The 15,705-nt window shown below is 47.9% G+C and overlaps 1 protein-coding gene across 2 annotated transcripts in view; it reads right to left on the reverse strand.

The window, feature by feature from the left end:
* The window catches only part of RSF1 (remodeling and spacing factor 1), a 125,502-nt gene continuing 109,797 nt past the window's right edge, over positions 1 to 15,705 (reverse strand). For both annotated transcript variants that reach the window (XM_039503947.1, XM_039503926.1), the window contains one exon: positions 1 to 1,255. In XM_039503947.1, the coding sequence (XP_039359881.1) occupies positions 1,206 to 1,255 (50 nt within the window). In that variant the 3' untranslated portion in view covers positions 1 to 1,205. The remainder of the gene's footprint in view (positions 1,256 to 15,705) is intronic.

Here is a 15,705-nt window from a genome sequence, read left to right on the forward strand (position 1 = left end):
TACAAAATACAAATAATTGCTATTGTCTTACATAGGAATTACTCTTATTCTATGGCAGGAAAATAGGATCCCACAACATGACAGTTAACACTCTTAGCTCTGAACATAAAATAGCACAGGACCTTTAGTAACCAGTTCGACCCAAAGACACCCAGACCTTCAGAACACAGGTAGAAAAAATCATTGTGGAAAATTTATTTATTTGGGTGCAAAGAACCACTGGGGTGGTGATGACAGAACTTACAAGATTTCATGCACACACCAGAAAAAGCTAGTGACAAGCAGAGTTTTACAACGCAGCTTTGGAGTTGCCTCTGTTTAGGTAGAGGGCCCAGCGCTGCTCCCAGGCTAGCCACTAGTTTCAGGTACATTAGATACAGCAGCGATTGGCACACTTGTCTCTGAGCCTTCCACACACTGCAGTTGATCGGGAAATGAGTACCTACAACCCATCCAGCAGCACAACTGCTCTCTCACCTGTGTTCTTCTGTCACTTTTAACCTTCTCTCCTTTCCTATCTGCAAGATTTTTGTTTGGTCCCTCTTTATTTCCATGCTGCCGGCTGGTGCCTCCCAGCGCCTGTGACCCCACCCACCGGAAGCACATGATGCTTTTCCTACTTCCAGGACAGGCAGTGGGTAGAAGACTCTGTTGGCAACTTTCTAGGTATAGGCCACATCCACACGCTCTTATGACCTATAAAGTGAATGCTGGTGGCTGAGACTGCATTGTGCACCAGGGCACTTGCTACAGGAGCAGAGGGGGAAGGTGAACATTTCCAGGGAGGTACTTGCCCCACCCATATCACACACCCCTACCTTTCTACAGAGACAGCGGGGGATGTCCTAGGCATACAGCAATTGCAGAAGCATCTGGCTTCTTTACCCTCCATAAAACAGGATTGGGGGTGGGGGGGAGAGAGAAAGACGGGGAAGAGAGCAATAGGTAATGACATTATGTTCCATATTCGATTCCAGAGGTTCTTTGCACTACTCAGATTTGTAGTACAATTTTACACAGTTCATTAACCATTGGGACAGGTTATTTTCCAATGCACAGTCACTGATCTTCCATCAAGTATATATGACTCTTTAATAAATAAAATGAGGGGGGATTTCACCCAGAAAAATCTGTTTTCTCGCTTTTGGGTTTTGAGTCCTGACCCAATGGTGGCCTGCCTTCAAAACACACCTCCAGTCTGTGTTTCAGAAAGCCTGTGTCTTTACCAGTTTCTTTTTTAAAACATTGTCATCATCTAGAAAACAAAAAGCAAAACAGAAGTGTTACAGTGAGCACCAGTTCAGATACAAGAGATGAACCTACTCGACTCAATACACCTTAGTGACAATGCGGAGAGACTGATGGAAGACACTAGTTAAGGCATGGAGACCTCAGCATGAAAGGTGGCAAAGAAAGAATAAAGTAGCTCTTCTGGGATCATCGCAGCATGTAAACTGAGTTATTAGCTAGATAGGCAGAATCCCAGGCCTCAATCCATCTTGAAAGCTAAAAGGTAGGAAGTCATATATATCCCTTACTATTTAAATATTATCTATTTAACTTACCCGTTGATGACTGTGTGGGTGCTTCTTGAGAGATGAGTTTGGAGGCCTGGAACCAGATTCTGCTGGGAAGGTAACTACATCACAAGCCTCTACTACTTAGCCCACTTGTTGGCGGTCTCAGGACGGAGGTTAGTGACTCCGTGGCTCGGAAGACTGGACTACGCTCTCAGATCTAGGCCCTCTTTATGCTGGGCTTGTTTGGACCCTTTTAACTATACCACAGCAAGTCCCCAGTATAGACATGCGCTGTACTGGTCCAAAGGGCGGGGGGGGAAGCTTGCACCAGTACAGGTCACTTACTAAATCACCAGGAAAAGGTGTCTGCATTAGGGGTTTGCACCAGCATAATGACATCAGTGGGGCTACACCAGTGCAAATTTCTTGTCTTCTTGAGGTGACCCCTCCACATTGCACAAGACACATCCACTACAAATCATGAACTAGAGGTTATGAAACCACCATTTCAATTTGACCCACTGCCCGGCTTCTTAATATACAGACCGTCCGTAGGCATTTCCCACTACTTCTGGAGCAAAATGGAAATCCTACATCAGATTCGGTAGAATTTTTTTAATGGAGGGTTTTTATTGAGTACAAAATTTGAACCAAATAATAGTAGTGACTTGTGTTAAATTTAAGTTTACACTCCTTCCATACACACTTATTTTCATTGTGCCACAGATTTCTGTGCTGACCACGAATAACTACCTTGCAGAAGATGGTATGGGGGTGGAAGGTGGGGAGGGTTAGAGTTTGGATAGGAACTGGAAGAGTAGGTGGTTTGGATGTGGCAGCTATTAAGGGCTTTTAGCACTTGGGAGGGGGGAAAATCTACAGTCTCTTTCCCTGTAACAGCCAGCTAGCCCATGTTCCAGCATTTGCCACTGGATCTAACAATAAGCACATTAATTGGTTCCTGCTAAAATAATCAGTGAAAGCCAACACTGACATTTCCATTCACCATTATTAATCTTCTGAGATAAATGAGAAGTTCATACCCTTCAGAGAAGTAATTTTAGATTGTCTACAGATTCAGTAAGGAAAACACATTGCAGCAATTTTACACAGTTCATAGTTGGAAGCTTTTCTTCCCAGCCACAAGGGCTAGAAACAAAGTTTGTTTTCAATGCTCTTGTCGTATACTTAGATTTTAAGATCTGGGGGGCAGGGGCCATCATTTTGTTCTGTGTTCGTACAACACCTAGTACACTAGGGTCCTGGCCCATGACTGAGGCTCCTAGATACTAACACAATACAAATACATAATAAATAACAATAAATCCAAGTCTGGAGCCACAATTCTGCAACAAGTACATTTCACTGTATCCCAAGAAAAATAAGGGCCTTGATTAAAAGTATACTCAGAGTAGAAGGAAATAGGTTATGAGAGACTTCACAGAGGTTAGCATTGAGAGCCATCAAACTGATCTCCAATTCAGCTCCTGCTTTCTTCTGTACTTTCTGGGGCTGTTTCCTGGTTGGCCAATAAAAAGAACGGTTACTTACCTTTTCGTAACTGTTGTTCTTCGAGATGTGTTGTTCACGTCCATTCCACATTAGGTGCGCGTACGCCACATGCACGAGCGTCAGAAACTTTTTCCCTTAGCGGCTCCCGGCGGGGCACCTGCCAGAGTGGCACCACTGCGCCATGTATATATACCCCCGCTGGCCCGACCCCCTCCAGTTCCTTCTTGCCAGCGACTCCGACAGAGGGGTAGGAGGGTGGGTGGTGGAATGGATGTGAACAACACATCTCAAAGAACAAGAGTTATGAAAAGGTAAGTAACCGTTCTTTCGTCTTTGAGTGCTTGTTCATGTCCATTCCACATTAGGTGAATCACAAGCTTACCTTTGGAGGAGGGTAGGACTCACGAAACAATTGATTGGAGGACCGCCCTGCCAACTGCCATGTCCTCCCGTGCCTGCTGGTTGACCGCGTAGTGGGTCGTAAAGGTGTGCACCGATGACCAGGTGGCCACCCTGCAGATCTCCTGGATCGGGACCTGCAGGGCCGGCTCTACTGTTTTTGCCGCCCCAAGCAGCACGCCGAATTGCCGCCATGGACGGCGGGGGCAGTCCATGTGCCGTTATTCGGCGGCAGCTTCTGTCTTCAGCAGGAAGACAGAAGCTGCGCCGCCATGGGCAGCTGAACATAGAAGCTGCCGCCGAACTGCCGCCACCGTGGAAACGCGCGAGTTGCCCTAACGGCACAGGGACGGCCCCCGCCGTCCGCGGCGGCAATTCGTCGCGCTGCTTGGGGGCAAAAACACACAGACTGCTGCCCCTTGCAGATTGCCGCCCCAAGCACCTGCTTGGGAGGCTGGTGCCTGGAGCCGGCCCTGGGGACCTGTGCCAGGAAGGCCGCGGAAGCTGCCTGTGCTCTGGTTGAGTAGCCTGTGACCGCCGGAGCCGGGACACCAGCGAGGTCATAACGCACCTGAATGTAGTCCATAATCCACGACGAGATTCGCTGTGCCGACACCGGAAGGCCTCGCATCCTCAGTTACTGCCACGAACAGCTGCGTGGATTTACGACAGAGCTTGGTGCGCTCCAAGTAGAACGCCAACCCTCGGCGGACATCTAGGGTGTGCAGGCTGCGGTGGCTCGGGTCCACATGGCGTTTGGGGACAAAACAGTGGCAGACAAATGTCCTGGCCCAGATGGAATTGTGAGACCACCTTTGGGAGGAAATTAGGGTGTGGGTGGAGCTGCACCTTGAATTTGTGAAACACAGTGTATGGTGGCTCCGAGGTGAGCGACTTTAGCTCAGATACCCTTCTGGCCGACGTGATGGCCACCAGGAATGCCACTTTCCAGGAAAGGTGGAGAAGGGAGCAGGTAGCCAGGGCTCAAACGGGGATCCCACGAGCTTAGAAAGGACTAAGTTGAGATTCCATGGGAGGCGTGAGTAAGGGAACACCCTTTCCAGACCTTTGAGAAATTGCCCCACCATTGGGTGGGAGAAAACCGAACTACCTGAAAACCCTAGGTGGAAGGCGGAGATAGCCGCCAGGTGCACCTTAAATCGAGGACAGGGCCAGCCCTTGCTGCTTGAGGTGCAGGAGGTATTCTAGAATGGCTGGCACTGGGACCTGGTGCGGCTGTATCTGTTGTGGTCCACACCAACACAAGAACCTCTTCCACTTGGCTAAGTACGTCGCCCTGGTAGAGGGCTTCCTACTACCAAGTAGAATCTGCTGCATAGGAAGGGAGCACTGGCTCTCCAAAGCATTAACCACATAGCTTCCATGCCGTCAGATGCAGCGCTTGCAGGTCGGGGTGGAGAAGCCGCCCTCCGTCCCGTGTAAAGAGGTCCTGGTATAGGGGCAGGGTTATCGGGGCCTCCACCAACAGCTTCAGGAGCGTGGTGAATCAGTGCTGGTGGGCCCAGGCCGGGGCGGAATGATCGACGCCTTGTCCCTGCACACCTTGAGCAGTACCTTGCGCACCACGGGGATCAGGGGAAAGGTGTATTTCAATTCCCTTCCCCACGGGATTGCGAATGTGTCAGCTACTGAGCCCGGGCTGCGACCCTGGAATGAGCAGAACTGAGGGTTCTGGGCGTTGCCCTTGGTAGCAAACAGGTCCACCCGGGGAAACCCCCACTTTTGGAAGAGCGAAAGCACGATGTCCGCTCTGAGCGTCCACTCATGCATGCAGTAGGACCTGCTGAGGTGGTCCGCCAGCTCATTTTGCTCCCCTGGGAGATACACCACCTCGAGGTGAGTGGCATGGGCTATGCAAAAGTTCCAGAGGAGGAGAGTCTCGTGGCAGAGCAGGGAGGAACGGGCTCCACCCTGCTTGTTTACATAAAACATGGCGGTCGTGTTGTCTGTCAGAACTGTAACGCTGTGACCACTCAGAGTGGCATGAAAGGTCTGGCAGGCTAAATAAATCGCCCTGAGCTCCTTCACTTTGATATGGAGCGATTGCTCTGCCCCCGACAACACGTCCTGGTTCCTGAGGTCCCCCAGGTGAGCCCCCCATCTGAGGTCTGACGTGTCTGTTACCAGCGTCAATTCTGGCTGTTGTGCGGCAAAGGGGATGCCTTTGCAAACCATGGTCTGGGACCACCACCACATCAAGGAGTCCAGCACGTCCCCCGGGGCTGCCACAATCAAGTCTAGGGGGTCTCTGTCCGGGCGGTATACATGGGCGAGCCAAGCCTGCAGAGTCTCAAGTCTCAGTCTGGCAGGCTTGACCACATGTGTGCAAGCTGCCATGTGGCCTAGCAGCCGCAGGCAACATCTGGCCGTTGTAGTGGGGAACTGGCACAGGGAGTTCACTGCTTGCTGAATGGCCAGGAATCGCGGTTCCAGAAGGCTTACCCTTGCCTGTACTGCGTCTAGGACCGCCCCTATGAATTCCACACACTGCGTTGGAACGAGAATGGACTTGGGAACGTTGACCAGGAGCCCCAGCTTGCGGAACAGACTCAATGCTGTCTGCACGTGGGACCAAACCTCTTTTTCGGACCGGCCCACCAGGAGCCAGTCGTCGAGGTAAGGGTAAACTCGAATCCTTTGCCTCCGCAAGAACGCCACCACTACCGCCATGCATTTTGTGAATACCTGTGGGACCACAGGTAAAACCGTAAACTGGTAATGTTCCTGGTTCACGGTGAAGCGCAGAAACCGGCGATGCGCTGGGTGGATGGCGATATGAAAATATGCATCCTTCACGTCGAGGGCAGCGTACCAGTCTCCCGGATCCAGGGAAGGGATGATGGTGCCCAGAGAGACCATGTGGAACCAGGCCTTGACCAGGAACTTGTTGAGCCCACGCAGGTCTAGAATAGGATGAAGGCCCCCTTTGGCCTGGGGGATGAGGAAATAGCGGGAGCAGAACCCTTTCCCCTTTAGGTGTACAGGTACTTTCTGTACCGCTCCTGCCTCTAGGAGCGAGCGAACCTCATTTTCTAGGAGATGCTCGTGAGAAGGGTCCCTGAAGAGGGACAGGGACGGGGAAGGGGGGTGGGGGGTAGGCAGGGAGGAAAACTGTAGCATGCACCCGCTTCGCACCGTGCGTAACACCCAACGGTCCGACGTAATGCTGGACCATGCATGGGAGAAGCGGGACAGGCGGTTGAGGTAATAATAATTGGAGATATGCCAATCTCCTAGAACTGGAAGGGACCTTGAAAGGTCATTGAGTCCAGCCCCCTGCCTTCACTAGCAGGGCCAATTTTTTTGCCCCAGCTCCCTAAGTGGCCTCCTCAAGGATTGAACTCACAACCCTGGGTTTAGCAGGCCAATGCTCAAACCACTGAGCTATCCCTCCCGCCCCGGAAACAAGGGGATGGATCCGGTAGTTGATCTGGTACGCTGTCCTTCAGCGCACCTTCAAAAGCCTAGCTTAGGGCCCGGCTGAGATTTATGTTGGCCTTGACTCTGGCCCGGCCTATTGGAGTTGCTGCTGTTATTGCGCAGCCTCCTGTAGTCTCCGCCTTGCCTGCGGTAAGGCTCCTGTACTGGTACTGGCGCTGGGGAGGAGGTTGTGGCTTAAAGGGCTTCCTCTGAGTCGCCGGGGTATGCATACCCAGTGACTTGGAGTGTAGCTCTAGAGTCTTTGCATCCATCTGGTCCGAGAAGAGTCCGGACCCTCCGAAGGGGAGGTCCTGGAGCAAATTCTGGACCTCAAGCGGCAGACCTGACTGCCGCATGACCACGCCCAATGTAACTGTCCCGGCTGCCACATCTGCTGAGTCCAAGGATGCTTGGAGGGAGGTTTTCGCCAGGGCCTTGCCTTCCTCCATCAGGGCTGTGAACTCCTGTTGGGAGCCTTGTGGGAGGTTGTACTTAAACTTCCCCACTGCCACCCAGAAGTTGAAGTTATGCCGGAGGATGGCCTGCTGGTTAGTAATCCTCAACTGGAGGCCCCCTGTTGCCCATGGCGCTCCTTCTCGTTTACCACCGAGACTACCAGGGAACATGGGCTCGGGTGGCAGAACAAGAAGTCGTATCCCTTTGACGGGGCAAAGTACTTGCGCTCCACACCTTTGACTGTTGGTGCGCTGGATGCTGGGGTCTGCATATAGTTATGTAATTAGACTGAATGGTCTTAATGAGCGGGAGTGCTATTCTGGATGGACCTTCAGGGCTCAGAATGTCCACCATTGGGTCCTCCTGCTCAACCGTCTCCAGGGCTTGCAACCCCAAGTTATGGGCCACCTTACGTAGCAGCTCTTGGTGGGCTTTGTGGTCTATTGGCGGAGGTCCTGTTACTGCCATGCCTACTACTGCTTCATCCAGGGATGACGAGGAAGTTAGCAGTTGCTCAGTTTCCTCTAGCTGGTCTCCCTGGTCCCCTTCCCCCCGGGGAGGGGCTTCCGGCTCAAGCTGGGGCTGGTGGCCTTGGGGCGGCACCGTGTATGGTGCTGGGCTCCCCGGTCTCTCGCTCGGCAAGGCTGCAGGTTGCTTGGACACCGTAGCTTCCCTTATGGAAGAGCGTCAGTGCGGGGACTGGGACCGCTGTACCGAGCAGCTGGGCCTTGATGCTGGTTGTAGGCCCAAGGGGTCCAGAAGGGCCAGTGCCCTGGTAGTCCCCATTGTGGTTGCCAACCAGCTTGTTGTTCCCTGCTGTCTGGAGCCCGTTGCAGATAGCTGTATTGGTCCGAGTTGGCACCGGACTCCGACGACGCCGAGCACGAGTGCCACGACGATCTGTGTCGGTGAGAGGCTGACGATTTGCTTCTTGCTGATCGGGAGTGGTACTGGTACCGCTGCTCTCTGGACCAGTACCGATGTTCCCGAGAGCAGGACCGGTGCCTTTTGGGAGCCCTTGGCGACTCCTGGCTTGTCTCCTCCTGATGCCAGTCTTGTGGGCGGGGGGGGGGGGCGCCGTGGAGCGCCGTGTGCCCTGCACTAACTCCGTGTGCTGACTCGCCTCCAGTACCAAGACTTCCCTCTGAGTCAAGGGTAACTGGGAGTCCACAGACTCAGAGCTCCACCAGGACCAACGCTGGGAGCGGTGCCAGGGCGGTGTCCTCGAAGGGCGCACCATTGCTGGCTTTCCCTTCGACGGCACCCTGGGTCCGGGTGCCGGAGACTTCTCCCTGGCCGGGAGGGGGCTCACTGTCAACAATCTGATGAGGTCTTTTGCAGCCTCAAAGGTGTCAGGCATGGAGGGCTGATCTATTATGCCCTCGAGCCCTTCGTCCATACTGAGTTCACTTATAGCTGGACTCGGTGGGACTTGTGGTGCCGGTACCACCAACGCGAAAGTCGGTGCAGTGTCCATCCCGCTCTTCCCGGTACCCAGGGCCTGATATGGCGCCAGTCTCCTTTGTGGGGAGCATCCGCATTCCTCCTTTGGTTTTGCCTTGGGCCGCACTGGGGAGGATGAGCGGTGCCGGGGCCTACTTTGGTGTCCAGGGGCCGACGGTCTGTGGTGCTTGGCTGGTAACGCATCTCGACAGCTCCGGGGCGCTCCGCACCGAGGAGGCTGGGGCCGGCGTTGGGCGTTCCGGGCCCGATGGCTGCAGCGCTGCCTCCATCAACAACTGCTTTAAGCAAAAGTCTCTCTCTTTCTTTGTTCTCGGCTTAAAGGCCTTGCAAATCTTGCACTTCTCTGTTTGGTGAGCTTCCCCTAGGCAACGTAGACAGGAGTCGTGGAGGTCACTAACCGGCATAGGCTTGTGGCACGTGGCGCAAGCCTTAAATCCGTGGGCCTGCGGCATGCCCCGCAGCCCGGGGCAGATGCTAGAATCCTCCAAGCACCTAATCTATTAAGTGTCCAACAACAATGAAATGCTAACTAACTGATAACAGCTATGCAACCCTAAGGCTAAAGGATTGCTTCTCTTATGAGAGCAAGAGGTTGTTCCAACGCTGCCACGGACAATAAGAAGGAACTGGAGGGGGTCGGGCCAGCGGGGGTATATATATACATGGCACAGTGGCACCACTGGCGGGGGCCCCGCCAGTCCGCCAGGAGCCACTAAGGAAAAAGTTTCCGACGCTTGTGTATGCGTGCACACCTAATGTGGAATGGACATGAACAAGCACTCGAAGAAGAAACTCCTTTTCTTAATGTTATGATTTTCCATTGCCATAAGCACCTATCAGACCAACTACCAGAAGCTGTAAATACATTTCTCTTTAGATTTGTCATAGTTAGTGGTTCTAATATTCTCTGCAGGACTTGGCTCAGCCCAGGTGCACCTCTTGTCATGCATGACTAAGTGAACAAAGAAGCTGAGCTCTTGCAGTCCCATCTGAAAGCTTCAGAGCCTTGTGCCTGGAATTGTATGGCTTGGCTATCATATTGCTGGTTGTAAGTTATGGCTAAAAAGCAGTGATCCATGCCAGGAGATGCTGACAACACCTGGAAAACCTTGTCTATACAAACAAAGTTCATGGCTGTAATTCATCCCTGGTACAGCTCCATCAGTAACAGAAATGGTGGAAGCTGTAGCATAGACATGGCTTAGGTGTTTTAACCACAATAATGCTGTGGTAAGAGAGACACTGAACCCTACCACTTTCACCACTAGGTGAGCTGCACCATTAAGTAGATGACGGCAGACAAAGCTGAAGTGCTTAAGGCAAGTGGATACATAGAGTGATCAGAGCCAATTTACAACATCACATAAATGGCATGCTGTCTCCAACTCATAACTGCATAGACAAAGCTTACTCTGCCTACCTTGAGAATCTACCATTTATCTGTATCCCCTACATTTTTCTTCTCAGATGCATGAGTTTGGTTCTTCCATGTCCATACAAAATGATGTTTCCACTTTCAAATTCAAGATGATCCCCCCTTCCTGTATTAAACTCTTATTAATATTAGGGCCGCTATAGCCACACTGTACTGCAGAAGAACTATTGTAGGTTTAGGCGTTTCTTCCATTTGTGTCGGCGCTTGGCAAAATCCAGTTGGTTTGGAACTCTATGTAGGATCATTTTTGTGTACCGCTTACTCGGTCCATTCCTCCTTTGCCTCCTAGTACTGCAACAAATCAACAGGTTTCAGCCAGGATCTCCCCTTCCAAAAGGCTCCATAAACCACATCATGGAAAAAACCAAAACATTACGAGTGTTAAAGGTTCCCAGCAGTCCCGATCAATTTACTTGCCATCAACATGATTTTAAGGAATGATCAAATGTGTTTCCTTTCCTAAACTGGACCTTTAACTGTAGTTGTTTCTTTAAGGTGCTTTGGCCTCTTGCCAAGCACCAACATTCCCCAGGTCTCAGCAAAGTTGAACCTTTTCCAGGCTATGTTTAACCGCCTCTACAATCAAATTACTGAACTCTGATCTAGGAGATTGTGAACCCCTGACCAAGGCACCCATAAATGTCTGATAGGGTCTGTTGACAGACTGGCTTTGGATGTCTCACTTTGAGGAGAGTATTTAAGCCTTACGACGACAATGATTTTGTATAAACATGGGTTTAGTTAGTCAAAGAGAGCAGGTGGCAGCAGAGCTAAAGCAATAAGGGTCAGATTTTTAAAGATATTTAGGCACCTAGTGGGATTTTCAGCACTTTGGTGCCTAAAACTCATTGCTTTCAAGGGGCGGTAAGTGCCCAGATGCTTTTGAAAAATCTCACCAGGCATTTAAATACCTTTAAAAATGTGGCCCTAAGCAGCTAGTCTCCCAATTTGCCATTCTGGATCAACTAATGGAACAACCCTATATTTCTTTTTTAAAATAGTATATCTAGAAGATACAGAATACAGAGAAAACTGATAGCAAAGACCAGTCAAGCGCAGCTCTACAAAATATAGGGATTTCAAATTTCTTCACTGTCATCAACTGCTGGTCAAAAAGAAAACCTCACAGGCTGAACCCAGTAAGAAAAACAGCACAATTTGTTACTTGTAGCGAAACAAATGTCACTTTTAAAGGCTGGACCGATCTGCAGCAGCTATTTTCCACTATCTACCTTAAAGTCAGACAAAAAGAAGCCCCTCCTTGCTATTTAGGTGCTAGGAAAATTAAAAGCAAACATGCTTCTCCTAGACACATTATACTTTGTACATCATCAAGTTATTTAATTTTTTTTATTATGACAATTTACATGTCATATTTATATGAAAGAAATGACAGTAGATATTATAACAAAAACATTATGAAAGAAAAAGTTACACAATTAGGCCTACAAGCTATAAAATGGCTTCAGGCCCAGCTTATACACAAAGAGTTCTGACCAGACTGTAGTGAGAGACAACAATGAACATTTCATTAACAAAAATATTGGCACCAGCCTTAACATTTTTTTTTAACTTCATTTACAAGGAATACAGTATTTAAACAGTTGTGTACTGCAAATCTAAAAACATCAGCTGTTATTAAACTGCAGTTAACCCCTTTGAGCACTGAGACCACCATGACTTTCGTTTTAAATTTTTTAATGTATCATGTTTTACATGCAGGTGAAATTACTGGTGGGAAATAAAACAATGAAAGCACCACCCAAGTTATGTGCAACAAGAATTACACTTCCAGTTTTTTCAACATATTTTCCCCCCTCCACACACACACACACACACAACACATGCAGTGTGTGCACCGCAGTCCTTTCCCCTCAAAATATAGCAAGCCATGATTTCACAGAAAGATTTAAAAATCAAGGTTCAGGACTCAAGCAAAGCAAGGGTTAAACTCTAGAAAGAGCTGCTAAGCTTTCTGAAATTTACCATGTTACCTCTTCAGAGTAAGATAAAACAAAAACGAGGCCATCAGTGAATTTGAGATAAAAACTTTAAGGAACTGTAGGTTTCTCTGCAAACATTTAAACAGCACACAGAAGTAAGACAAAAACTGTATTTCATGTAAGCATATCTTAAAATTTAAGAGACCATATTTGGGAGTTTTGATCTAATCATTACAAAGTATTGGAATAACCATTCTGCTAGCAAGCAATCTGTATTAAATTTACTGTGACAGTGAATAGAGACATGAACATCAGGTATAAACACAGAGAACGTGCCCATTTGACAGCCATTATACACTAAAATAGTGATATTAAACTTTTCAAATCAGTCAACTAGCATATGATAGCTGCTATGTATTATAAAGGAGGGCCGTGAAACAAGTAAGAAATTAGCAACCATTGGCATTTAAAAGAATTTTAATGCAAGTTAGGGGGAAGTACCATTTTAATGAATGTACTGTAAGAATAAGACACGGTACAAGATTTCAGAGTCAATGTAATGAGTATGAAATTAAAAGCAAAAGATTGATGATTTGATTTCCTTTTCTACCACATTAACTTTAGTAGCAGATTAATATCTATTTAAGAACCTTACAGTCATCTAGCTAATAAATGGTGTGCCAGTACTATGCCTATTACGGCTTTCAATAGAACAACTTTTTTTCCTGTAGAGTCATTTGTTAAGTCCTGAGAGTGTCAAGGTGAGATAATCTCTTTTATTGGACCAACTTCTGTTGGTGGAAGGTACATGCTTTCAAGCTATGCAGAGCTTTTCTTCAGGTCTGGAGAAGGAAGCAGAGTGCCTGAGCGAAAAAGTTGGGACTAAATACAAACAAAAATCCCGACTTGTATTTAGCTCAAACACCCGATGAAGAGCTCTGTGTAGTTTGAAAGCTTGTACCTTCCACCAATAGAAGTTGGTGCAATAAAAGATATGACCTCACCCACCATTTCTCTCTCATATCCTGGGATCAACCTGGCTACAACAACTTGTTACATCCTAACAGGCTAAGCTAAATATTACAAATCAATATAGCTGTTTGGGTCATAAGAGGAGGGATAAGCATACAGTGGCCTCCATCAGATTGTGCCAAAGCCAAACAGTGTTATAATATCTAATGTATTGCTCCAAAAAAAACCTGCATCCACACCTACCCTTTAGCACTCATTCATCCGTTGTAGGAAACCAGCTTTGCTAACATACACTGATTTTTATGCAGCTGCTCAAAGAGGATAGGAATGAGGTCAAGAGGGTGTCAACCTCAGTGTCTTAAAGGGCACAGTCAATTTGAAATGGTCAGTTTTTAAGAGTGAATTACAAATTGTTTCAACACTCTGCCTGTCTGAATCCCCTTCTGCAAATGGTTGTGAGTTTGCAATCACATTTTGCTATTTTTTCTTCCTGTCCAGTACTGCCATTTGAAAGATCCACTCAAAACGACAGGGGGAAACAATTTCTTACTAGCCCTGGGAAACAGTGAGGCTGACTATACACAAAGTGCTATCCAATGCACACAGTAAACAAACTGGAAAAAACAGAGCAACATTTTCCCCCTCTGATCTCTCAGCTCTAGTTAGTAACCTTTGGGGTTATTTGTAGCAATCAGAGAAATATTTACAGCCACAAGTACCAATATTAAGCAATGTGTCCTCTCTGCCTGCATTTCCCTTGTCTCTACTGCTCAGGAGAACAGGTACTGGGTGCAAGCAGTTACAGAGCGATACCTAAAAACCCAGGTTGTCAGACTTTTTATAGTTGTAATTGTGTCTGGAGCCTTTACACTACATTCTCAATTGTAAAAATCTATTATCTACTTTAGAATGTTCTACTCTTTCCTTCAGAAACTGTACATAATTTAAGTGTTGTTCTAAGCAATATAAATTTTTTGGAATGTACAAATAAGTTAAATTACTCTGAAGCTTTGGGCAATTACTGTATATACTCCTTCATTAGCCCATTCATTTATAAGCCGACCCCCCCAAAATGGATAGGTAAAAACAGCAAAAACTGTATGACCCTTTCATAAGCCGACCCTATATTTCAGGGGTTGGAAAACTTTGGCTTCTGGCCCGTCAGGGTGAGCCGCTGGCGGGTCGGGACGTTTTGTTTACTCTGCAGGCATGGAGCCCCTCAGCTCCCTGTGGCTGCAGTTTGCCATTCCCAGGGCGGTTCGCCGTTTCCTGTGCCACTTCCCACAGCTCCCATTGGCTGGGAACGCCGAACCGCGGCCACAGGGAGCTGAGGGGCTCCATGCCTGCAGATGCTCCAGGTAAACAAAACTACAGTGTATTAGATCAGAGATCGGCACCCTTTGGCCCGCAGCCCGCCAGGATAAGCACCCTGGTGGGCCGGGCCAATTTGTTTACCTGCCGCATCCACAGGTTCGGCCAATCGCAGCTCCCACTAGCAGACAAACTGGCCTGGCCTGCCAGGGTGCTTATCCTGGTGGGCCGCGGGCCAAAGGTTGCCAATCCCTGTATTAGATATTCAATTCAATGATTCCATAGAGTTTAAAATCATCAAATTTTGGTGTAGACCCATTTATAAGCCGACCCCCGCTCTTTGATGCGTCACTTTACCACCAAAAATATTCGGCTTATGAATGAGTATATACGGTATTTCACTACCCATGCAACCTTGTTTTTTGCTGTTTGGAGTTCTGTCATTCAAACAGGCAGTTATACTGATGCTATAATAAGAGCTTAGTAAGTGACTTAATTTTCAAAAAGGGACTAATGATTTTCAGTGTCTCGATTTTTGGTTGTCCAATGGGAGACACCTCAAAAGTGGCCTTATTTTCAGTGAGCGAGTGTTCTGCAGTTTCTGAAAAGTCAGGCGTCTTTAACATGTCTCCGACTGGACACCCAAAAATGGAGGCATCCAGAATCATTAGTCATTTTTGAAAATTTAGGTCAATACATATTGCAAACATTAGTTCAACTAAAATTAAGGCCTCTCTCTGCTCACTTCATATTTCTTGACTTCCAAAACAGTTAAAAGCAACATCCCACCCCCTAACTCAGGTGAGGGGTGAAACACAAAAGCCAAGATTCACAGCCAGGATTTCCTAGATTGCGTCAAGAATTCTAGCCCTAATCCTGCAAACCTGTATTCCTAAAAGCAGTCTTAATGACTTCCATAGACGCACTTGTGTGTCAGGACTTGCAGATCAGGACTACTTAACATGAATTGCTTTCTTTCTTCCCCCCTCCATTCAGTATATTTTTTTCCAGTAAAGATTTGTTTCTGTTTGAAGGATTTAATATTTATATACTTTTTTTTAAAGGTTTTATTTTCCCAATGGACTGGAAGTATTCTTCTTACATAAATACGCACATAGGATGCATCCTGTGTATTTAAATCTATAATACAAACCTGTGAACAGTAGTCACTGCACATGTGCCACAATCACTTTTTGCCATTTTGAGCCAGTTGATACAAATATCTTGATCAGACCATTTTTGGACTAGCATG

The sequence above is a fragment of the Mauremys reevesii genome, linkage group 1 (genome assembly GCF_016161935.1).
Source record: "Mauremys reevesii isolate NIE-2019 linkage group 1, ASM1616193v1, whole genome shotgun sequence".
NCBI classification, from domain to species: domain Eukaryota; kingdom Metazoa; phylum Chordata; order Testudines; family Geoemydidae; genus Mauremys; species Mauremys reevesii.